General features: G+C 38.2%; 3 protein-coding genes across 7 annotated transcripts in view; 2 read left to right on the top strand and 1 right to left on the bottom strand.

The window, feature by feature from the left end:
* KIF3A (kinesin family member 3A) overlaps positions 1 to 11,408 on the top strand; it is a 199,943-nt gene extending 188,535 nt beyond the window's left edge. The window contains exon 19 of the mRNA XM_032476695.1: positions 11,387 to 11,408. Within this exon, the coding sequence (XP_032332586.1) occupies positions 11,387 to 11,393 (7 nt within the window). The 3' untranslated portion in view covers positions 11,394 to 11,408. The remainder of the gene's footprint in view (positions 1 to 11,386) is intronic.
* The window catches only part of RAD50 (RAD50 double strand break repair protein), a 209,941-nt gene that overhangs the window by 73,917 nt on the left and 110,756 nt on the right, over positions 1 to 25,268 (bottom strand). For 2 of the 4 annotated variants that reach the window (XM_032476688.1, XM_032476689.1), the window contains one exon: positions 2,453 to 2,536. Coding sequence is in view for 2 of the 4 variants with exons in the window: in XM_032476690.1 (XP_032332581.1) it covers positions 2,453 to 2,536; positions 4,288 to 4,416 (213 nt within the window). In the remaining 2 variants the exon portion in view is untranslated. Of the gene's footprint in view, positions 1 to 2,452; positions 2,537 to 4,287; positions 4,735 to 25,268 lie in introns of those variants that run through there. The other 2 variants (XM_032476690.1, XM_032476687.1) reach the window with 2 other exon arrangements.
* Positions 11,393 to 14,064, top strand: IL5 (interleukin 5). Of its 2 annotated transcripts, XM_032476698.1 has the most exons (5): positions 11,393 to 11,485; positions 12,179 to 12,291; positions 12,495 to 12,527; positions 13,363 to 13,491; positions 13,599 to 14,064. In XM_032476698.1, the coding sequence occupies exons 1-5, from the start codon at positions 11,431 to 11,433 to the stop codon at positions 13,695 to 13,697; spliced, it is 429 nt and encodes a 142-aa protein (XP_032332589.1). In that variant the 5' UTR covers positions 11,393 to 11,430; the 3' UTR covers positions 13,698 to 14,064. The 2 variants fall into 2 exon arrangements, with proteins under 2 accessions (XP_032332589.1, XP_006184146.1); XM_006184084.3 differs by lacking the exon at positions 11,393 to 11,485 and having other exon boundaries at positions 11,523 to 12,291.

Raw genomic sequence — 25,268 nt, 5'->3', positions numbered from 1 at the left:
TTAGAAAAGTAGGTAAGAAATGCTCATGAATGAGAAACAGGGTGCGATAAAGGAATTACTCAAGGGCTGGCACACAGGTTTTGGCATGAGCAAATTTGTAGATGATGATATAATTTATCAAATTGGACAGTACTGAGGTAGTAACAGTCTTGAGAAGGTGAGGGGGTGGGGAAACAGGGAACCAAGAGTTCTGTTTTGAATGTTAAATTTGAGATGCCATTCAACAGCCAAACAAGCAGCTGGACATATATGTCTAGAGTTTAGGCAAGAAGTTGGGGCTAGATATTTAAATTTGGGAGTCACCAGCATATAACCAATGCCTAAAGCTGTGAGAGTGAATCAGATCACCCAAGAAGAGTCAGGCAAAAGCAGACCCACCAAAGGAGACTAAGGTATGGCCAAAAGGAAGTATGAGATTATGATGTCATGGAAGCCAAGAGAGCAATTTTTTTTCCAAAAAGAGAAAAAAACCAACTCTATTAAACCTGTGGAAAAGTTACTGAGAATTAGAAAATAACTGCTTTATCTGACAATATGGAGATTATTGGTGACCTCACAAGAGCAGTTTTAGTGAGAAAAAAAAAAAAGAAGAAAATATGAACAGAGTAGGCTGCGGAGAAAATGGGAAACAATGAAGTGAAGACAATGAGTGCACACAACTCTTGTGAATTCTGCTATAAAATACACTAAAGAGTATTTGCCAGAGGGTGATTTGGAATAAAGGGAGAGGTTGTCTGTTTGTAGACTGGAGCTACCAGAGCATGTTTATACGCCAATGTACACAAGCCTATAAAGAGGGAGAAACTGCTGATGTTAATGCAAGAGGAAGGACAACTGAAAAACAAAATGCTTGACTTGACAGAAGGGATTGATTGGACCCACTCTCCAAGAATACTTGGTTGAACTTTCGATAAAACAATAAAAAAATTTACCCTTAATACAGGGAAGAAAACAGTATGGGTACATATGCAGGGTAGTTTGGTAGAATTTATGTTTGGAAAACGAGGACTTTTCACCTGATTCCTCCTATTTTCTCAATAAAGTAAAAGGCAAGACCATCAAGGAGAGTAGATTGTAGGTTTAAGGAAAGAAAATAGGGAAACAGTCACTATAGAGAGGGCTCAGTAAATATACTAAATGATTCACTATACTAAGAGGAAAATTAATACTTTCATAATTACAGTCATCTTAAGTTATATAAAAGTGGAAATAAAAGACCATCAACAGGGGGTCAATTAAATTAACTATAGAATACAAACTCCATGGAATTACTATTTAGCAATTAAAAATAATGAAATGGAGGAGGATACAGCTCAAGTGCTAAAGCATGTGCTTAGCATATATAAGGTCCTGGGTTCAATCCCCAGTACCTCCTCTAAAAACAAACCAACCTAATTAGCTCCCCACCCCACCAAAAAAAAAAAAAAAAGATAAATAAAATTAAAAATCAAACAAAGGTATATACATTTTAACATATCTGCAATATGTCACTAAATACTTAATTTATACAATGGTATAATAAAATTCTATTGATATATATTAAAATATTTACATGAGTGTATTTATATGCACACACAGATACATTTTTATAAACACAGAAAAAAGCCTGGAAGAAATATACAACAAACTCTTGGAGGGTGAGAGTATTGAGAGAGGCACATTTCCCCACTATACATATGAATGAGAAAAACCTATAGGCCAAAATATGTAGAGAAAATTCTATGTCTTACATACAGACTAATAGTTTAAATACCATAATTCAAACAAAGATTCACACACAAAGGCTTTCATCACAGTACATTTTAAAGAAAAACTGAAAGCAATCTAAATGTAAGAAAATTATGCAATTATTAAAAATGTTCATAAAATTTTACACATTTTAAGTAGGAAATATTTCAGACATAACGAAAAAGTATAAAGATTAAGATTAAAAGAAGTACCCATGTACCAAACACCTGGATTAAGAATTTAATATAGCTTTTTTTCAATTTTTTTAATTGAAGTTTAGTCAGTTTATAATGTGTCAATTTCTGGTGTACAGCATAATAGATCAGTCATATATATACATATGTATATTCATTTCCATATTCTTTTTCATTACAGGTTACTACAAGTTATTGAATACAGTTCCTTGTGCTATACAGTACAAATCTGTTGCTTATCTATTTGATACAGTTTTTCACTGACATGGGACTCTATGATAATATTAAATGGGAAAAAAACTTCAGAATACAAAATTAGACTATGACTTCAGCTATGTAAGACAGTATATAAAGAAGAAAATACATGAAAATATCAACAATGACTGTCAATGGGTGCTAAGACTGTGTATGGGTGACTTTCATATTTCTTTATATTTTTCCGTTAGCAGGTTTTCTACAATAAACTATCATCACTTTTATAGCTGTAAAAACTTTATTTTAAAAATACAAAGTTTTATTAGCACCGTTACCTTGGGATCATGAACAAATGTATTTCCTTTGGTTCCAGGAGGGAAATCTCCAGTACAAATATATTTTAGACATTCAATGATGGTCTAAAGAAATATAAAATTATATTATTTAGTTACCAGAGAACCACAGAAGTTTATCATAAAATGTTAATTCATTGTAAAAATATTATTTACCATATAGACTATAAAGGATATGATCTGATAAAATTCAACATTATAAAACCTGTAATATAAGTATGATTAAGGGTTAAAGAATAATTTCTGTAAGTTCACAGAAAACCTACATAATTAAGAAAGTATACTGAAATAAAATAAAAAATTATTACTTGGGAAAAAATTCTCTATTTCCAATTAAAACCCTTTGAATTAATTCAAGTTAATAATAACAGCTAAAGTAAAACATGGTCACCACAGCTGAGAACACTGTATTGTGTAACTGAAATTTACTGAGAGTAGAAATAAAATGTTCTCACCAAAAAAAAAAAAAAAAAGATAAACATATCAAGTAATGGATTTGTTAATTAACTAGATAGGGGAATCCTTTCACAATGTATATGTGTATCAAACACCATGATGTATACTTTAAATAGTTTACAATTTATATGTCATTATACTTTAATAAAGTTGGAATTTTTAAGAAATTAAAAACAAAACAAAAAAATAGCTATTATCTACGAAGACCTTACTACGTGCCAGGTATTGTACTAACTGCTTTTACATACACTAAGCATTTAATTCTCGCATGAATCCTAGGCTGTAGAAAATATTTTTATCTCTATTTTAAAGATGAGAGCACAAAGGCCCAGGGCATTTAGGTCGCTTTGGCCCAGTCTCATAGCTAATAAATGGTGAAGCAAAAAATCTGTATTCAAGCAGCTAGGGCTCATAAACACTAAACATACTAGTCTCTCCTCCAGTAGAGCACTTATTATAAAGCTATGTACATAATAAGCATTCAATAAACAATATTTTTACATAAGCATATAAAAGAAGACAAGAATATGCTTATGTAAAAGTAAGACAAGAGTCTGCCATTCAACTCTCAACATTAAACCTTATCTTTCACTTTTCACTTCATTTACTCTTCTCCCTGTTAAAATGATAACGCCTTGCCTTTTCTCAAGCCAACCTTTCAGACGAGATAGCCTCTTGGCTATACTTTCCCTGTAACTGCATGCCATTCTAAGTCCCAACTCAAATTTCTAAGTATTTCCAGGGCTTTAAGAAGTCACAGTACATACGCTGTGCTCCAATTTTTAATTTTGACTAGGAAAGAGAATTCCAACAAGAAAATAGTTTTCCAGTTTTACCAAGCCCCACTGCAGTTTCGTTTTAAATTAAGTCATCTATTTCACATTTATTATGCTTAGTTGGGATAAGCAGTCTTAAAGTCATATATTTATATTTTTAACTTTTAAAGAAATCCTGTATTGTAACAACTACCCGGAAGTGAGTACTGATTTGGGAGCAAGGAGTGTTAAAACAAAACCCCACTGTAGCCAAAAGGCTTCTTGTGGGACTGAGCTCATTGAGTACATGTGGAGGCAGCTCCCGGCCACTTGGTATTCTCAAGTACACCCTGTCCACCCGACAAGCCTGGACCCAAAAGTCTAGTCTGCTTCTGAGGCTGCTGTGGCCTGAAGGTAACACCACGCCCCGCCCCGCCCCCCGGGGCCGGGGAATCACCCAGAGACCCAGGTACTCCGGGCTTCAAGAGCCGAGCCATATGGATCCCTCTCGTCCTACTCAAGAGTTCTGAACCGCGCAGATATTTTATTCTTCGTTCTTATAAGACGTGGCGACCCATAAACTGAGGGCGGCAACTCAGGACTTACCGTCTTACCAGCCCCATTGGGTCCAACCAAAATTGTGAGGGGGCTGAAGAAAGTAATAATTTGCTTATCTTTGTCCTCTATTCCAAAACTCCGCACTCCCAGAATGCTCATCTTTTCGATCCAAGACATGTTTGCAAATGTTTCTTTTCTCAATACCAGGGGTCTAGAAACCGGGACCCTCTAAGGTTTAACACTGAAGCCGGAGCAGGGCGAGCTCGGGCCGTAAGGACTCACGAGTCCCGGCGTCGGGAGGCTCCAGCTGAGAGCGAAGGCTCTGGCTGAAGTCCTTTCTCCCACACCGGCTTCCTTCCCGCTCGGGACGGAGAGAGCTGGGGTAGGGGCCTGCCAGAAGCTGCGCGCAGGAGACACAAGACACAGGCCCAAGGAGCCCGCGACCGTGCGCACTCACAGACTTCCGCCTCGGCTGCCTCGCGGGTTACGTGGGGGTCCCTGCGGCCGGCGCGCGTTTACGCCGCAGGCCCGGGGCATGCTGGGAAGTCGGAGGCCTCTGGTGCGCGCGCAGTTCTGGTTTCCGGCGGCATTACCGCCTAGGAAGGTTGTGTATTTAGTGTCTTTGGTCTCGTTGGCCGCGGGTTCCGGCTCTTTGCCGGGGACCAGGCAGCACCGAGTGGCACGAACTTTAAGAGACGACAAACACTTGTGACAGACAGCGATTCTCAAAGTGTGATCTTGTGACTCCTGGAGGGGAGAGGGATGCGGTGTCTGCTCACGACAAAACTACTTTTCTAACAATGCTAAGCCGTTATTTGCCTTTGCGCTCACTGTCGCTCCCTAATGTACATTGTTTTCTAATAATCACTTAACGTGTGGAGACACCACCGCGATGATGGATAATGGGATATGTGCTTGTATATTCTGCTTAAAAAAAAACCCTCAATTTTAGTTTTTAATTGAGTGAATATTGATAGTTACAACTCACATAAAAGCTCTTAGGGATCCTCATTAATTTTTAAGAGTGTAGAGAGGCGTTTAATACCAAAGTTTGGAAACTGCCGTTGTACACCAAAAGCTGTTAGATGTCTATAAAATGTTATGCAAATATGTGAAGGAAATCTACTTCTCGAAGTACTACCACAAGATAGGAATAGACACTTTTAAAATAAGAAATTCAGTTATACAAGATGAATTAATAGGAGATTTACTATACACAATGGTGCCTATACATAACAATATTATATTATGTACTTCAAAATTTGCCAAGATGGCAGATTTTATGTTTACTGTTCATATCACAAAAAAAGAAAGGAAAGGAAAGGAAAGGAAAGGAAGAAAGGAAGAAAGAAAGAAAGAAAGAAAGAAAGAAAAATAAGGGGGGTGGGGTGTGGAGGAAACTTTTGGAGGTGATGGATTAACCAGTGACACTGATTAGACAACCAGATGTTATATGTCTCCTGCTGTGGTCTTAACATGAAGTACCCAGCATTGCCTCTTACACAGTTTGATTTTTTTTAATTTAAGTTTAATCTAATCACACCTTTAGGTTTAGCTTACAATTCATAGGAATTAAGTATTAGCTAATATCACAAGAATGGAAAAGTCAAATCTGGAAGGTAGCTTGTATTACAAGACACTGGACCAGGCTCTCAGATCAGTGTCATTAATCAAGAATTATTGTAGATTCTAAAAAACATTTTTCCTCAGAAAAAGGATGGTGGCAAATTAAGAGAGATTTGAATTTCATGTTACCCAGGTGCAACACATGGTCCTAGATTGGATCCTGATTTGGTCATAGAGATGTGAAGGGAATTTGGGGGGTACAAAGGGAAATTTAAATGTAGGCTGGAGATTAAATGCTAAAAATTTTTATTGTTATTTTCATTATATTCGATGTGATAATATTTTGCTGTGTAAAAAATGATCCTTTTTTTGAGGTGCATATAGAAATGCTAATGATAGAGTGTCATGCTTTCTATAATTTACTTTAAAATACTTAAGAAAATAATGAATCGAAGAGAAAAAAAAATGGACACGACAAGATACTAGATTCCATTACAAAATTTTTCAAGTTTGTAACAATAGGAAACTATAACTGAGATAAGAACTCTAGGAGGGGGGTGGAAAGATTTGCAATAAAAATGATTAATCCTTAAAATAAAAAGAACTAAGAAGGCTTATCAGTCAAAGAACTAAGAAGGCTTATCAGTCAAGTTCTCAGTTCTTAGGTAAACTACTGCTGAAAAATGTTTGGTTTCACTTATAGCATAATTAATGAAATGGAAAATAAACTATCATGCGATACTATCTTATACCTATTAGTGATTCTCTTTATCCTCATAACACTTTCTAAAGTAAATTCTATCGGCTTTCTTTTGATGAGTATTTATCTAGTGTATCTTTCTATCCCTTGGTTTTCAACCTTTTAATGTCATTTGCATGAAGTATACTTTTATTCCTGATAAATTTGAATATATTTCTCATATCTTTTTTGTGCTTTTTCTTTATTTCTTCTTCTCCTTTCCTAGATTCTGGATTGACTGAGTTTTCTCTATTCCCTTGTTCTATTCTACTGGTTTTGAAGTTATACATTCTATTTCAGTTCTTTTATAGTTAGTCTTAGATTTTTCACAGGTGTCTCGAAGTCTAAAGTGAGTATCTTTAGCAACCCTCCAAACAGTACAAGAACCATAAAATGCACTGACTCTGATCACTCCTTCCATCTCCCACATTATCATTGTTTAGTATTTTTGTTCCTCCTTGTAATCCCCTAAGTAAGTTATTTTTTTTTAACCAGCATTATTTATTTAGGTTTACCAACATATTTTTTGGCCTCTTTGATTACTACCGCTTCTTGCATCACACCTTCCTTTGTCATTTGTTTCACTCATTACATTAGCAAAACTATTAAACCCTAGTGCTAAAGAATCTTGAAGGAAAGAAATCTATCCCACAGTGCTGATATCAGTATTCAACAAAGTTATTTTTGTGGAAGTGCTTTATAAATTGTAAAACACTGTAAAAGTATAAGAGATTTATTTTTTATGCATTGAATATTTTTAGAGGGTTAATCTGGTAAAAATGTAACAAAGCTATAAAAATGATCACACAAATTCCTTAGCATAAGGAAATATTTTTTAAAGTATACAGAGAGCTGTTAGTAGCATTTTTTGTAATTGTGGGATACTAGCAACAACCCAAATGGTGAAGTAAACTGTGGTACATCAGTTTCATCTAATAGCAGGTAACCTTTAAAATCGTAAGTAGCTACATGAAAGAGAAGTGTTAATAAGCAAAAAAGAGAAACAAAAGTGCACATATTCTTTGATTACAACTCTGTGAAGCTGTCCTAGTAAAGACTGGAAGAGGTCAACAAAAACCTGTTAGTTGCTAAGCTAAGGGGAAGAAATTCTGTGTTTATTTTCCTATAATGTTATTTATTCAATTAAAATTTATTCAAAAGATATACTTGGAGATTGAAAGGATGAAGGTTAGAATAAGATAAAGAAAAAGAAAGAGATGCTATCATTTTACATTTAGTCACTGCAAAAAATTTGTGGCATCATGCTCAATTGATTGATTAGAATCAGTTCATGGAAAAGTCTTTTGACCTTAATGACTATACAGTTAGTAAAAAAAACACAGTTATCAGTTTTTAAGAACATGCTGCCAATTTGGAAGCCACAAATAGAGGCAAAGGTTTTGGGGCAAAAGGATGGATGTTACCCAGTAGTATGACTTTTCAACACTATTCAAAGTCTTTTTTCTAAACTGTATAGTTACTAATGTAATTCTTTAAAATTCTGAATACTGATTGCTAATTTCTTTCTATTCTCCTAAAATAATGTGGGTTTTTAAAAATGCCATGGTAGTTCACATTGGCTTGGTCTCTCTAGATGACCTTTTAGCCTTACTCTATCTTTTTTGCAGGAGTCCTGCCAAAGTTGTTTCTATTATTCAGCTCCTGGTCCCAGGGAGTAGACTCTCAGTTTCCACAGTATTCACATTAATGTGTTCAGTCAATACAACCAACTGCCTGCTCATTCAATCAGTTATTTTTCAAGAAACATTAACTGAGTGAGTACAATAGGCTGGTCATTGAGGACAAAGAGATCATTTAAATAAAAGCCTTCTCAAGGAGTTCACAGTCTAGTGGTGAAGTAAAAAAGTCCCAAGTGCATGACACATATGGGATACAAAGTCTTTTTTACTAATAATAGTATAAACAATCATTAACCTTTTTCTTACTTGCAAGGTTATTTTTAATAAACTCTTTATTTTATATAACTTTAATTTGCAGAAAAGCTGCAAGAATATTATAGAGAGTTTCTGAGTACTCTGTACCCAGTTTCCTCTGTTGTTCACATTAATATGGTACACTTGTCGCAACTGGGTAATCAACACTGGCACATTACCAGACTCCACAGTTTTGGGGGGGTTTTCTTAGTTTTTGCTTCCTGTCCTTTTTCTGCCTGGATTTCATCCTGCACACCACATTACATCTAGTCAGCATGTCTCCTTAGATTCCTCTGGGTTGTGAGTTTCTCATACTTAGCTTGTTTTTGATGACCTTGACTGTTTTCAAGAGTACTGGTCAGGTATTTTGTCCTTTATTTTGGGTATGTGTGATGTTTTCCTCATGGTTAGTCAGAGGTTATGAGTTTTGGGGAGGAAGACCACAGAGATAAAACGCCATTCTCATTACATCATATTAAGGGTACGTGTTACTAACATGAATTATCACTGTTGTTGTTGATCTTGACCACCTGGCTGAAGTTTGCCAGGTTTCTCCACTGCAAAGCTATTCCTCTCAAATCCCCCTTGCAGACTGCACTTTTTAAAATGAGGTCTATCCCACACTTACCTTAAGTGTATCCCACAGTTAAGGGGAATTATGCTCCATTTCCTTGAGGCTAGAATATCTACATAAATTACTTGAAATTCTGCACAGGATATTTAAATTATTAACTTTTGTTTGCAGTTTTAATAAATCTCTTTCAAGTGCATCATTTTATGGTCCTTGCTCAGAGTTTTCAATCATGTTGTGGAGATGAGACTAACAGAGGAATAGTTAATGACTTCTGACAACATTATAAGAAATATAATTTTGTACACTCATATTCATAGTGACATTATTCACAGTAGCCAAAAGATGGAGGCAACTCAAATGGTAAATAAATGGATAAACAAAATGCGGTATATACATGCAACGGAATATTACTCCATCTAAAAAAGGAAGGAAATTCTGTCACATGCTACGTGATGGATGAACTTTGAAGACACTATCCTAGGTGAAATACACCAGTCACAAAATGACAAATGCTATACAATTCCACTTATGTGAGTTACCTAGAATAGTCAAATTCATAGAGACAGAAAGTAGAAGTGTGATTGCCAGGGGCTGGGGGAGAGAGCAATGGGGAGTTGTTGCTTAAATGGGTATAGAATTTCAGTTTTGCAAGATGAAAATAGTTCTGGAGATGGATTGCACATTATGAATGTACATAACACTACTGAACTGTATACCTAAAAATGGTTATGGTGTTACATTTTATATTACATGTACTTCACCACAATTTTAAAAAAATTTAAAGATACAAAGTTTTGAAAGGAGGTTTTAAAAATTACCTGCCCTCCAATAGGATCCCACAGTTATAATATAAATCAGAGGCTGCAAAAACCCTATATGTTTTTTAAAACTATGAATTGCCAACATTTGAAAATCAGTACCTCATATATAATAATCAGGTTTTCTGGCTTTGAAAAATTGGTTGATCTGGCAACATAAGCCCAAGTATGTCACATGGCAACAGTCAGCTGGAGCAGAGCAGACCCTGCCACCTGCGGACAGGTCAGGTGCTGCAGTCTACTGCCGTCCCACCACCTGTGTTGTGTCACACCTTGCCCATTTCACTCATTTTCCTAGCTAGCCATCATGACTCCCTAAAAACAGTGAGTGGTTGGTGAGTTTTCTCCTGCTTAGCGAAGGCAAGTACAGTGGTATCTCAATCCTTCATCACCTCAATTCCCTGTGCAGCGCTGTAACAGACAGAAGTTTAAAACTCACAACTTTGTGTGATTAAGGTACTAAAATAACAAGTCACTTGGAAATTCCTCTGAAACCTTCATCTAAACCCACAATGACTCAGTGTAGCCCAAAAGAGGCTGAAGAGAACCAGGGCAATCTCTCTTTCTCAAGAAATCTGGGAAGAGAAGGCTCCTGCCAGAACCCGGCTTTGGTTTTGAGAGCATCATTTCAAGAGCACCTTCGTCCAGATCTCTTGTGATTTCTACCCACTCCTGCAGTGAGACACGGTCACTTCTGTATTCTCACAGAAAAGGTCTCTCAAGTGTTCAAACCAGGCATGCCTAACCAAGAACCCAATACTTCAGCACAAACAAACCCAGACATGGTACAGGAAGGGGGCCACTGAAGTCCCACACTATTGTATCCTGCCTGTGCAGAGCCATGATTACATCCATGTAAAAGCCTTGTCTACCTCCCAGATGCCTCTGCTTATACAGAACTCAATCCAGAAAAAGGTTCTAGGTGGCAATTTGTGCTTGGGACCATCTGTCCTAGATACTTACAATAGTCCTAAAGTCAGGCTTCCAGGCCACCAACACAGAGCCAGAGCCACACTGGGATGCTCACTGAAACCCTCCATTACAAGCAATGGCTTACACCTCCAATGTGTGTGTTCAGGTCAGGGAAGAAGGATGTATGTGATCTAAAAGAGGCCTCATTTGCTCCCTTCTGGGGTTACAGACCTGAGCCTAAGGAACACAAAGGCTGATTCCTCTGATCACATATATTCATATGTGTCCCACCCAGGGTGCAAAAGGACACCCCACCCTTTCAGGACACGAAGGAAAGGTCATGCCCTTATGTTATGTGGCTGTGATGGCTATTTATTGGTTGCCTTCCTAGCATCTGAGTCCCTCTTACTACTACCTAGGACCCCAAATTTCTCAAGTATGCAGTTTGGCGGGGGAAGAAGCCCACCTCCAGCTCCAGGGAGAGCCAGTCAGTATATCCCATACCTCTGGCCACAGTTCAAGGGTGAACATGGGATCAAGGGTGAACAAAGCTGCATTCTAGGACGTGAGCAATCAGAAATGCACAATTTGCTTTCTTCTGCAGCTCATGAACAGGATACATATAGATTCAGGAGTCTGGACATCATCATGGGTCCACAGTGGGAGAGCTGCCTGAGAATGGCGACAGAGGTCACTGAGGCAAGTAAGATGAAGAAGCTTCTACCCTGAATCATTTGGCATTTGGGCTAATAAATCCCCTGTTTGGTTTCAACCAGTTTGGGTTAGATTTTTGGTCACTGGTAACAGAAAGGATCCTAACTGAGACCCAGTGAACACAACTTGACCCTGCTACGTTTTGACAGTCTCTGCTCTAATCACCATCTTCCTACCAGTATTTTTAATTCCTGTTAAGATGAATCAGCCTAGCTACCACTGCAATAGAATTTAGCTGACCAGAAAAAATTTCCCAATATTTATGTATTTTAGTCTAAAATTCTTTTTTTGTAGTTTACATCATACTTCTTTTTACATACATCTTTTAAGAGGAAATTCAATCATCTGATTTTAAGAAATGCAAATGTGGGACAATGGTGTATCAACCCAAAGATTTTCTTTTGTAATAAAAAAATGTTTTTAAAGGGGGAAAAATAGGGATTTTTATTATTAAAAGATAAAAGTAAAATTTATTTTTTAAGATACAAGACATTGGAAACATTTAGTTTCACGATTTGCCATTATTAGGCATTCTCTATCTGATTGCTAGAAATTATTCATTTCCTCAAAGAGAGAGAATAAATTGGTTGGGGATGCAATCTTGTACTATGCTTATTCTTTGCCAAGACAAACGCTGAACATTTCAGAGCCATGAGATTGCTTCTGTATTTGAGTTTGCTAGGTCTTGGAGCTGCCTACGTTTGTGTCATTGCTGTAGAAAGTCCGATGAATAGACTGGTGGCAGAGACCTTGACACTGCTCTCCACTCATCGAACTCTGCTGATAGGCGATGGGGTAATTTTCTTTTTGATTCCTACAGTCTTTGAAACATATAGATAATCATTTGTGGTAGTTAATTTTTAAATATCTGTTACTAATCATAAAATTAGGAGTGTGTTAGTAATATACAATTGTAACCGTATTACTGGCAAGCATTTTATTAAAAGTTATGAGTGCTAGAGTGCTTTAAAAATGAATGTATTTCCTCTCCTTTTCAGAACTTGATGATTCCTACTCCTGAACATACAAATGTAAGTTAAATCATGATTTGATAAAATCATTGAATGAGTAAGTAAGTTTCATATTTTAAGCTATAAAGTATTCGGTATCACTTGAGCTATTTAATTTTCTCCATTTTGTTTTTATGCGTGGGTGTATATGTATGTACTTATAAATATTAAGAATGACTTTATACAAGTAAAATCCATTAAACAAGTGGATCAGGCCCTTTGGTGCTATTGTCAGTTTTCCACCTCAATTAGCCTCACGTCAGGCAGTCTTTCCAGAAGAATTCCACATTGGGTGAGAGGGGCCTTTTAGTCTCCATTTAACTCTATCTATGGCTTTCCTCACTTTCATGTCTTTCCTAAAGTGTTAGGATGTTAGGGTTATATTTTTAGAATCATGCTCAGTAGATTTTAAAATAGACAATGAATGGCCTATATTAATAGTCATTTCCATATACTTAAATTATTCTGACTATATGATGTAATTGTATACATTTGGAGTATGTCATAGTTGTATTAAAATGTAAACTATATGATTCATTAGTCTGAATAGAATAAAATTATCAGCTAGAACTATAAAAGGCAACTGATGTGCAGTTGCATTTCACTTTCTAACATTTTATTTTTCGTGAGGCACTTAATTTATATCATTTGTAAAACCCCTCAGTAATTATATAAACTTTATCTACTTTTGGAAATTGTATCTGAGTATGAAGTGGTTTGCTACCTAGAAAAAGAACAAGTGAAAAATTCTTTGGAGAAGGGAACTCAAGCAGACAACACAAAACACTAAACTTTTGGTACCAAATTTTTATCCCTTGTTTTGAATATTTATAGTTTTTAAATCTTCCTCATTTAGCACCAACTATGTATTGAAGAAGTCTTTCAGGGAATAGACACATTGAAGAATCAAACTGAACAAGGGGATGCCGTGGAAAAGCTATTCCAAAACTTGTCTTTAATTAAAGAATATATAGACCTCCAAAAAGTAAGTTAAAAACACTTAGTGGAAACTTAAGCATTTTTGTCTGGCTGTGCCTCAGTTTATAGGAATTGACAGTTTCCTACAATGCTTGTCGTCTGTTCTTTTCACAGAAAAAGTGTGGAGGAGAAAGATGGCAAGTAAAACAGTTCCTAGACTACCTGCAAGTTTTCCTTGGCGTAATAAACACTGAGTGGACAACAGAAAGCTGAGACTAAACTGTCTTATTGTAGCTTAAGATTTGGGAGGAAGAGAAGGATGTTTTACTGCAAGGAGAATGAGGGCTAACCAACGGTTGGGCCATAATGTTCAGTGTAATTAAACTTCAGAGGCAAAGCAAATATTTCAGGCATTCTGCTACTTCACCACCTCACACAGGCAGAAAGCATACAAATAAAATATTTGAGATGTACTTAAGGTATCAGAATCATTGAAGTATTTTCCACCAGTTTGCTCCAGGCAAAATAGGTATATGCTTTAATCTATCTTATTTAATGTAATATTCTGTAAAATGTCTGTTAACTTAACATTATTTATGAAATGATTGAGAATTTGGAAAATTAATATTTATTCCCAATAAAATAAAAATAGACAATTCTGGTTCAGTTTGTTGCTGGCCTTTGTCTTACTCTTGAAGTGAGCACAGTCTGTGTGAGAACATGCTGAGTTTGGAGGGAAGATCTGCATGTGTGCAGACTCAGCACTCCTATCCCACTGGTGGCAGAAGTTGCTGGGTTGCTAGTTATGCCATGGGTGGAAGTGTTCTAGCAGGACTTAGTGGGGATGTGGGCCCAGGGACACAGGCAGGAGCTGAGTCTAGCTTCCTGTCCACGGTATACCCAGAGCCTAGGATGGTGCAGGTTAAAGAGTAGGTGATGAATGAATGAGTGATTAAAAGGGACTTCTGGGACTGGCCAGAGAATTAAAATGAGTTGCAGGATTTCCCCTGGGAGGAGGGCAGTGTAGGAATCTGTAACTAGGTCTCTTCCTGGCCTATGAGAAGAGTTTGGCAGACCGGTCCCACTGCCGGTTTAGGAAAGGAGCCAGACACCCTCTTCGTGGAGCCCAGAGTGCTGTGGCCTGGGGGAGTTCTTCTTCACCTCACCTGAAGTTGTGGCATAACAAAAGGGGCAGAGAAATGCTGGGAGACAGCTGTATTGGGAACGCTGGGTTTTAGAGGTGCCCACCATCCATATTCCCAGAAGAACAGCAGCATCAGGCAGAACAACACTCCAGTCTGCCTGTTCATGACTGTTAGGACCGTAACTAGAGGTTACTCTGCTTGAGAAAATTACTCAAGGATCCAAAAAATATATATTCTTTAAAATATATCTTAAAACTAAGACCTGGAGGAGAGGCCCAGTAAGAGTATCAGCCATGCCATTAATCCCTGCATATATTTACTGATCACAGGCCCTGCAATGTGTGCTGGGAGACAGTTGCAGGCATCTGCTGGAGGTCCTTACAGGTGATGCCATTACCCTGGGCATTGTCTGCATGGATTGCATGTGTTGTGTTTGACTGCTTGTGTGAAACAACCATTCCTGCTCTTTCTGGGCATTTGGCAGGTGGGAGAATGCAGGTCCTGCTGTGCAAGAAGACATGTTTTCCTTCCAGCACAAACCGGCATTGTGGTCAGCACTCCGCCATTGCCTAGGCTCCCAACGTGTGCACCCACCAAGCCCCAGAACTGTGGCTGAGCCAGTGAAGAGGAAGATGTGTCAGCACAGCCCCACACTGACTGCTCTAGAAACTGACAGGAAATAGGAAACACAGTTTGTGAAGAGACTGAATGTCAATTCAATTCAATTCAGCAAATATTTACTGAGCTCCCATGTGTTCCAGGGCTGTTCTAGGACTAGGATCCATCGGTGAATAAAACAGACAAAATTCCCTGCCCTGGTAAACATGTATTCTTTCTCAAAAACAGTCATTTTCTAGCCAAGATGTGGAAGCAACCTACAAATGTCCATCAACAGATGAATGGATAAAGAACATGTGATGTATATACACAATGGAATACTACTCATCCATAAAAAAGAATGAAATTTTGCCATTTGTAACAACGTGGATGGACCTGGAAGGTATTACGTCTAGTGAAATAAGTCAGAGAAAACGAATTCTGTATGTTATCCCTTACATGTGGAATCTAAAAAATTAAACAAACTAGTGAATATAACAAAAAAGAAACAGAGTCATAGATATAGAGAAAAAACTAGAGGTTACCAGTGGGGAGAGGGAAGTGGAGAAGGGACAACATAGGGGTAGAGGATTAAGAGGTACAAACTACTATATGTAAAATAAATAAGCTACAAAGATATATTTCACAGCACAGGGAAAATAGCCAATATTTTACAATAACTATAAATGAAGTATAATCTATAAAAAACTTGAATCACTATGTTGTATACCTGAAACTAATATAATATTGTAAATCAATTTTAAAAATTAAAATTAATTTGGCAGGAACAAAAAAAATGGTCATTTTCCCACTTCTTTATCAAGGTCCAATATAGTTCTTGTGGATTTAAGGCTAGAATATTCTATCTAAAATCTCACTGAGAAACTCTTACCAATCCCCCAGGTCTCGAAGAAGCTAAAAGCAATCAGTTCTGTATGCAACTAACCAAAATTGGACTTTTTAGATATATCAAGGACTTTTAAGGCAGAAATGATGATCCTCCAGCTGATTCTACTTTCTGTGTAGAAGCAAAGCCATCCAGGTGGTCCCTGGCCAGAGAGAGTGGGATTCTTACAAGTCACATCAATTTCCCCCTCACCCAGGCCTAACTACTGTGGGGCTCCTAGGACCTAGGGCAACAGGGGAGAGGAATTTGACAGGCTCCAGGTTTAGGAAAACGTTCCCGAATCTTGCATTCTTCTCAAAACCTTATCGCAATAAGTGAGTATCTATTTGTGTTCTATCCTAGTGATGTCACTGTTATTGTTTGGTGGGAGGAACCAGTGTAAGATATTAGGCTGGGTTTTGGAGGACACACAGAAATCTCCCCAGAGAACACCTCAACACAACGCATCTAAAACTGAAGTCCCTCTTTGGCAGCCATCCTCATCCCCTGAAATCTGCTGTTGCTCCTGCTTTTTGTCCTTCTTTCTCTTCCTTTGAGGTTCCCTCATTTGGCTAATATAACCATGGCTACCTCCCCATCACCCTCCTGGAAGACTCCCTGACTTTTACCCTCCATATCCTTCCATCCACCATTCAGCCTCTGAAGTGTCTCTCTGATTCCCTTTCCATCCCTGCTGCCTCAGTCAAGGCCCTCTCCTCTCACCTAGACTCGGCCATCACCAGCTCCCTACTTCAGGCTCTCCCCATGCCCAGTCAGGGCTGTTGTTAAAATACACTAATCCATATGTCACTGCTGGGCATCAGAACCTCTGGCTCACCACTACCTCAGGTCCAACCTTCACAGGTCACACCTCTGTCTTGACCAAGCCCTATCATTCAGAAATACAGGCAAGTCTCACTGAACATTGTTTGCACGAAAATGCTAACCAGGAGCCCCGTTTCCATTATTTTAAACGGGAAAATTTTTCTTGCATTACATCTCAATCCAAAATCCTCAACCAATTTTCCAAAACATAAAACACAGTAAAATGCCTGTATATAAGCAACAAGCTAATATGTTAGGTAGCAAAATATTTGTAAATCTTTATCTCTGTATTTATTTAATAAACTGTCGTAAAATAAGGATGTAAAATATTTAAAACTATCCTTCCTGATCATTAAAACGTTAATATAGCTGCTTTATCTGTAGGACATGCTGTATGTGCCCTTAGCTGACATTCAGAGCCTTTCCAGTTGTCTACTGTGAACTTTAATATGCTCCAGTTGCACTTGGAATGAACCTCAAGACTTTCTCTGTTGAGTTCCCCACCCTCATCACTTTGTGTAAAAATGCACTGAGTTTGGGGGGACATATATCTAATATTTTTTTTCTATATAAGTATTGGTATAAAAGCATTGTATTGAAAGACACATATGTTCTATAAAGAAATGTTCTACATGGAAAACATTAACTGGGGAGAAATTCTGTAGGGAATGCTAGTTCTCATTCTTCCTAGAATACTCCATGGATTTTCATACTTCTGTGCTTTTGCCTGCACTGTCTCGGTACAACTGCCTTTTCCCACACAGGGAACACACAACCATCCTTTAGGTATTTTCGTTCCTCTCTCTCTTGGCTCTCACAGTCCAGCTCTAATGCTACCTCCTCTTTGATTCTGTCTCTGCGTAGCCCAGCAGTAGTAGGTGTCCTGCATTACTTGGAATATTCCTTTATCAGAGTTCTTACTTTAATATTGCAGCATTTTCAGATCCATCTTATACATCACTGTCTATTTATCAGTCAGAATAGTGTAGATGATGCTACACTAATAAATTACCTCTGAATCTGAATCACACAGAGTCTACCATGGGTGTGCTCTAGGCAGCCCTGCAGAGCAGCTGTCCTCCACGTGTTGGCTCAGTTTTTCAGAATGCTTCCACCTTATGGTGCCTCCGTAGCAAAACTGCTTTTGCAATTCCCTTGGCAGAGAACAGCAGTCATGGAGAAACACACCCCAGTTCTTAAATACTTCCACTTGCATCACATTGGTTAGATTAAGTCACACTGCCATGGACAATGAAGGGGCAAGAGAAATACAATTCTCCCATGTGCCCAGAAAGAGAAGAGAATCAGAAATATTGAAGAGTAACACTAATATCTAACACAATAAACTCTCAACAAATGTTCACAATGTTCTAGTGCTTCGCCAAGGTGGAGGGACCCAACTACTGTTTACTGACCTCTTATTATGGTTAGGGCTTTCCTAGACATTTTATATCACTATCGCAATTAAGTCTCGCCACAAGCCAATGCAAGATAGCATTACTCTTTTTTTATGGCATGGAATCAAAGGCTCAGAGAGTTTAAATTATTGGCTAACATCACACAGCTAATAAGTGATACAGCTAATAAATGCTAGTATGTCTCATTTCAAACCTCCCATAATTTCAGAGGAAGCCTTATTCTCTTGGCCTTAAGAAACCAGTGAAGTAAAAAAGATGGGCAGTTTGTGGTCCTCAGCTCAGTTAGCAGCACCCTAAAGTGTCTGCGAGCAGAAGTAAGGAGGGAGAGCTGGGGTGGAGGAAGGGAGAGTGCACTTCTCTATAGAATTCCATCCCTGCTGCATGTTTTTCACTCCACTGTGGGTCAGGGGATGCACAGGCATGCCTCTTTGGTTTTGACCTTATCTATCAGTTCACTAGATCATGAGGACTGTTTTCTTCCAAACTGTCCACCTGACCCTGGGAGTAAGGAGAGACTAATCCTGGTCCATAAGACTAGAGCAGCAGAGAAAGGAAACTCATTCAGTTCACCTGTAGTCACAGCCCTCATATTTTACTTAGCTCTTTAGCCAGTGCTGTGTTGTTACCAGGAACCAAGAAAGACTATCTTCCTTGAGAACAGACCCTGCTCTTTTCTGAAATATGCCAGTGAGAGCCTATGTAATCAACACCTTCCATGTGAAAAGCTCAGGGCTCTGGCCAGCACACTGACAAGTGATCCCATTCTCATGTCATCCCATAAATCTCAGTCACCATAAACCAGAAGCTGGGTGATATATCAGATACTCAGGCAACCTGGCAGGTGCTTGTTAAGCAATCTACCTTCAAACACTTTTGCATAGTCAAGAACAGACGTCAAAAATTTCCATGTGACCTCTGAGCAGAGAAATCAATGCTCAGAGCACCAGGAGAAAATGGCTCAGCCGCTTCTGAAACCTGAACAAACACTGAGATGGAGTCATCTGACTTGGCCACTTTCCCCTGGGGAATACCTACCCATTACCACTGCTGCGTAACCACAGAAATTCCCATGGGGCCTTCAAAGCGCACATTTCCCCGAGCCCAGTCCAGTCCTGTTCTGCTGACAAACTAGCAGGGTGATGACATATGGTCGAAGTAAGATGTACACTGTGTTATTTTTCTAGGGCTGCCATAACGAAAAATCACAGATTGTGTGGCTTAAACAACAGAAGTTTATTTTCTTTAGTTCTGGGGGCTAAAAGTCCAAGATCTAGGTGACGGCAAGTTATCTTCCTCTGAAGCCACTCTCCTTAGCTTGCAGATGGCAGCGTTTTCACCGTGTCCTCGCATGGTCTTGCGTTCCTGTTACCTCTCTGTATGGACTAATCTCTTCTTATAAGGACATCAGTTAGCCTGGATTACGGTGCACCCTAATGTTCTCATTTTAACTCACTCACCTCTTTAAAAGCTCTGTCTCAGTACAATCACATTCTCAGGTATCAGGAGTTAGGGCTTCAACATACAAATTTTGGAGAATACAGTTCAGTCCATAACGTACATTAAAAGAAGACAATTTCCTCTGGCATCTAGGATAGTACAGAGGCCTACCTCCACGAGGAGCAGACAGATCACATTTTCCCCTCCATTTTAGGGACCCACAGAAGATAGAAACAGCAGGCTGTACACGTGTAAAACAAAGTGTGGGAAAACCAACTCAGGAGGCCCCAAGGCTTTTCTGACGTAGTGCGGTGTGGACAGCTGCACAAAGTACCTTCTTCCAGGGCCTCTCAGGCAGGTAGGGGAACCTCACAGCACTGTGGTGTGTGCCCAGCCCCAGAGCCAGCAGCTTCACTCCCTGTAGGCCCAAGTTCTGGTGACTACTTCTCACTGAGAAAGCTCCCTGTGACAGGTGGCCCCAAACAAAATCCAAGGCAAATGCCAGACAGCTACTTGATGGGTATTCCCATCTGTCTACTCTGTGACCCATTCTCAAGGCTCATGGTGGAGGGATCTTACTGAAACCGAGCTAAGCAGGCCATTGCTCTGCATCCCCAGCACCCACAGGAAGAAGTCATAGGAGACACAGAGGATAAAATGAGAACATCTAACACGTATCTAATCAGAGTTCTAGAAAGACCAAGCAAAAAGAATGAGGAAGTGGAAATATGAGGAGATAATGGCTGAGAATTTTCCACTAACAGTGAAAACACCGATCTATGGCTTCAGGACATCTAGTGAATTCCAGGATAAATTAAAAGAAACCCATACCTAGCTACATCACGGTAAAAACCTAGAACACCAAAGGAAAAAAAAAATCTAAAGTGCAGTCAGAGAGAAAAGATAGATTGCCTACAAAGGAAATACAGTTAGAGTGAAAGCTGATTTCTCAACAGCAAAAAAATTGAAGGCTGGTGACCATAGAATGTTATTTTTAAAATGCTAGACCAACTATATTTCAATTAAAAATGCTAGAAAAAACTGTTAATGTAGAATTCTATGATCAGTGAAAATTTCCTTCAAAAATAAGGATGAACCAAAAACATTTTAAAAAATAGACTATTTTTTAGAAGTTTTAGGTTTACAGCAAAATTGAGCATAAAGTACAGAATTTCCTTACACCCTCTGACCCGACATATGCACAGCCTCCCCCGCTATCCACAATCCCCACCAGAGTGATACATTTGTTGTAATCTGTGAACCTACACTGACTCATCATTATCACCCAAAGTCCATAGTTTACCTTAGGATTCACTCTTGTGTTGTACATCCTATGAGTACATCCTATGAGTTTGGGCAAATGTATAATGACATGTGTCTACCATTATAGTATCACACAGAATAGTGTCACCAACCTAAAAATCCTCTGTACTCTGCATTTTCATCCCTCCCTTCGTTCTAACCCCTGGAAACCACTAATATTTTTACTATTTCCATAGTTTTGCCTTTTCCAAAAATTGTATCATTGGAATCCTACAGTACATAGCCTTGTCAGTTTGGCTTCTTTCATTAGTAATACACATTACAGGTTCTTCCATGTCTTTTCATGGCTTGATAGCTTACTGCTTTTTTCTTCAATTGAGTTATAGTCAGTTTACAATGTTGGGTCAATTTCTGGTATATAGCACAATTTTTCAGTCATATACTTTTTCACCATTAGCTACTACAAGGTCTTGTATATATTTCCCTGTGATATACAGTATAAACTTGTTTATCTATTCTACATATGCCTGTCAGTATCTACAAATTTTGAACTCCCAGTCTGTCCCTTCCCACCCCCTCCCCCTGGAAACCACAAGTTTGTATTTTATGTCTATGAGTCTGTTTCTATTTTGTATTTATGTTCTTTTTTTTTTTTTTTTTAGATTCCACGTGTAAGTGATATCATATGGTATTTTTCTTTCTCTTTCTGGCTTACTTCACTTAGAATGACATTCTCCAGGTCCATCCATGTTGCTGCAAATGGCATTATTTTACTATTATTTATGGCTGAGTAGTATTCCATTGTATAAATATACCACAGCTTCTTTATTCAGTCATCTGCCAATGGACATTTAGGTTGTTTCCATGTCTTGACTATTGTAAATAGGGCTGCTATGAACATTGGGGTGCAGGTGTCTTTTTGAATTAGGGTTCCTTCTGGATATATGCCCAGGAGTGGGATTGCTGGGTCATACGGTAAGTCTATTTTTAGTCTTTTGAGGAATCTCCATACTGTTTTCCACAGTGGCTGCATCAAACTGCATTCCCACCAACAGTGTAGGAGAGTTCCCTTTTCTCTACACACTCTCCAGCATTTATCATTTGTGAACTTTTGAATGATGGCCAGCTCACTGCTTTTTTAGTGCTGAATATTCCATTGCCCAGATGTACCACATTCAGATAATGTATTTATCCATTAATCTACTGAAGGACATCCTTGGTTGTTTACAAATTTTGGCAATTATAAATAAAGTTGCTATAAACAGTTGTGTGCAGGTTTTTTGTGTGGACGTTAAGTTGTCAAATTACTTGTGTAAATATCAAGCAGTGTGACTGCTGAATTGTATATTAAGAATATGTTTAGTTTTTATTAGATTCTGCCAAACTGTCTTCCAAAGTGGCTGTATTATTTTGCACTCCCACCAACAATGACTGAGAGCTCCTGTTGCTCTACATCTTTACCAGCATTTGATGTTGTCAGTGTGTTGGATTTTGGTCATTCTGCTAAGTATGTAGTGGTATCTCATTGTTTTAGTTTGCAATTTCATAATGACATATGATGTTGAGTGTCTTTTCGTAAGCTTATTTGCCGTCTGTATATCTTCTCTGCTGAGGTGTCGTTTGTGTTCTATGCCCATTTTTAAACCAGCTAAGAACATTTTAAGAGGAATAGAAACCAAGAAAACACATTACCAATAAACTTTCACTAAAAGGACTTTGATGGATTGTGGGGAGGAAGGTCTGAAATGCAAGAAGGAATAAACAGTCATTATTTTATACAGAATGATGTTATTTCTTCCAGAAATCATTTACTTTACTTCAAGCAAGCAGTTAGGGTAAACAGATCGTCCTGATTTAGCCTGACATACAGGTGACCAAAAGCTGGACTTGGGTTTTAAAAGACTGGTCTATTTTACATTAGTCCATATTCTTAGAGCATAATTCTTCAGAGGTCCCAAATGAAAGCCTGGCAGTATTACAGGAACCCTGCCTCCTTGGTGGGCCCTGACGTTCCATTTTTTGTTCCTCCTTACCCGTGAGACTGCCTAAAACTCTGCTTTACCCACAGTCCCTCAGCCACAGCTTTTCTATCAGCTTCTCTGCCACTCAGCTTCTCAACCTCTAGACCACTGCCTACTAGTTAGTAAGTGCTGCGAGGCAAAAGCTATGCCAAGTGTCAGGCTCACTTCTAAGCTTTCCTTCTCTCTAGGACCTTAGTCTCTTAAGTCTTCACTGCGTTACTAGCTCTCTGATTGTTTAAAATAGATTTTAAAAATCATTTAACCAGCTTTCCTAATTGTGCTCAGCCAAAGGGCTAGTTGTGCAACCTAGTCTGCCTAAGCATGAATTGAAAATATCCTTTTTTTTTAATTGAAGTATAGTCAGTTTACATTGTTGTGTCAGTTTCTGGTGTACAGCATAATGTTTCAGTCACACATTTAGATATATATATTCTTTTCATATTCTTTTTCGTTATTTTTTTCTTCAGGTTTTTGCAGAGGCCAAAAAGGTAAACTGAGTTGGAATATAAAAGGGATCACCACTTGAATGTTGAAATGTATGAAATAGTCTTTCATAGTGGACATCATCCAGGACTAAAATATTGTCTTTGATTTACTATCTTGACGAGGGTTGGGATAGTTTCAAGGCCTTTCACTTGACCTTTACTTCATGGGTCAGAGAACCAATATGAAGGTTCTCCCAAGTACTGAGAATGTTTATCCCATTTGTACAGTAAAGAACTAGGAAAATAATCACAGGGTGTAAAAAAAGACTTATGCTAGATTCCTTAAAAAAAAACTTAAAATAGATTTACCCTATGATCCAGCAGTCTCACTCCTGGGCATATATCTGGAAGAATCTCTAATTCAAAAATATACATGCACCCCCATGTTCATAGAAGCCCTATTTACAATAGTCAAGACATGGAAGCAACCTAAATGTCTTATCAACAGATGACTAGATAAAGAAGATGTGGTATATGTGTGTGTGTATACACACACACAATGGAATACTACTCATCCATAAAAAAGAATAAAATAATGCCATTTGCAGCAACACAGATGGACCCGGAGATTGTCATACCAAGTGATGGAAGTCAGAAAGAAAGAAAAATAGCATATATCAATTATATGTGGAATCTTTAAAAAAAAAAAGGACACAAATGAATTTATTTACAAAACAGAGACAGACTCATAGACATAGAAAACAAACTTATGGTTACCAGTAGGGAAAGGGGATCGGGAGGCATAAATTGGGATTTCGGGATTTGTAGATACTACTATATACAGATAAACAACAAGGTCCTACTGTATAGCACAGGGAACTATATTCAATACCTTGCAATGGCCTATAATGAAAAAGAATATGAAAAGGAATATATATATATATATATATATATATATATATATATATATATATATATATTCACACATATATATATAAATGAGTCACCATGCTGTACACCAGAAATTAACACATCATTGTAAATCGACTATACTTCAATTAAAATAGAAAGACTCATGCCAAAGCTCCGTTTGTCACTTATCCTATGTAAGTTTCATTCTAATAAGAAAATCATGGTGGCATTTAGATATTCCAGGTGTCAGCTCAGACCTCATATGTATCAATCTTTGAAGAATCTGAGTATTTCCCTTAACAATGCATGGTTATTCTGATGAATGGCTCTAGGTCTTTTTGGTAAAAGATTGAAGAAAGTTTATTGCATGTACATACAGTGCAATTGTAGGCTTCTCCTGTTTAATGAATGGACACTGGGTTTATGATCTGGGAAATTAGTGAAGGGCCTAATTTCCCACTGTGGTGGCTGATGTCAGGTCTCTACCCATAAGCTCTTGAGTCTATCTGACTACATATACACTCAGCCCTCCATATCCTCAAGTACCTCTGGATGTGAACACGTGGATATGGAAGGCCAACTGTTCTGTGCTATTTTATATAAGGAACTTAAGCATCCCTGGATTTTGGTGCTCACAGGGACCCTGGAACCCTCACAGAGAACCTGCCAATACCACTGGATGACTGTATGTTGAATAGCAAGTTGATTAATAACATCTCTCTTGCCTCTAGGAAAAACTTAATGTAATGGCCGCCACTATATATCCCTGAGGGCCATGGATCAAGGCATACTGATTGCTACTATAGCCTTGCTGCTTATTGTAGTAGTTAAGTCCACCTTGCTTCTAATGATTAAGTGGCCCTAACCAGACCTCTGCCATTCTAGGGACCCCACCTTGACCACTGATACTAGGGA

Source organism: Camelus ferus, chromosome 3, assembly GCF_009834535.1.
Source record: "Camelus ferus isolate YT-003-E chromosome 3, BCGSAC_Cfer_1.0, whole genome shotgun sequence".
In the NCBI taxonomy this organism is placed as follows: Eukaryota; Metazoa; Chordata; class Mammalia; order Artiodactyla; family Camelidae; genus Camelus; species Camelus ferus.
Note: the sequence above shows the minus strand (reverse complement) of the source record. Positions and strands in the feature narration are given on the sequence as shown.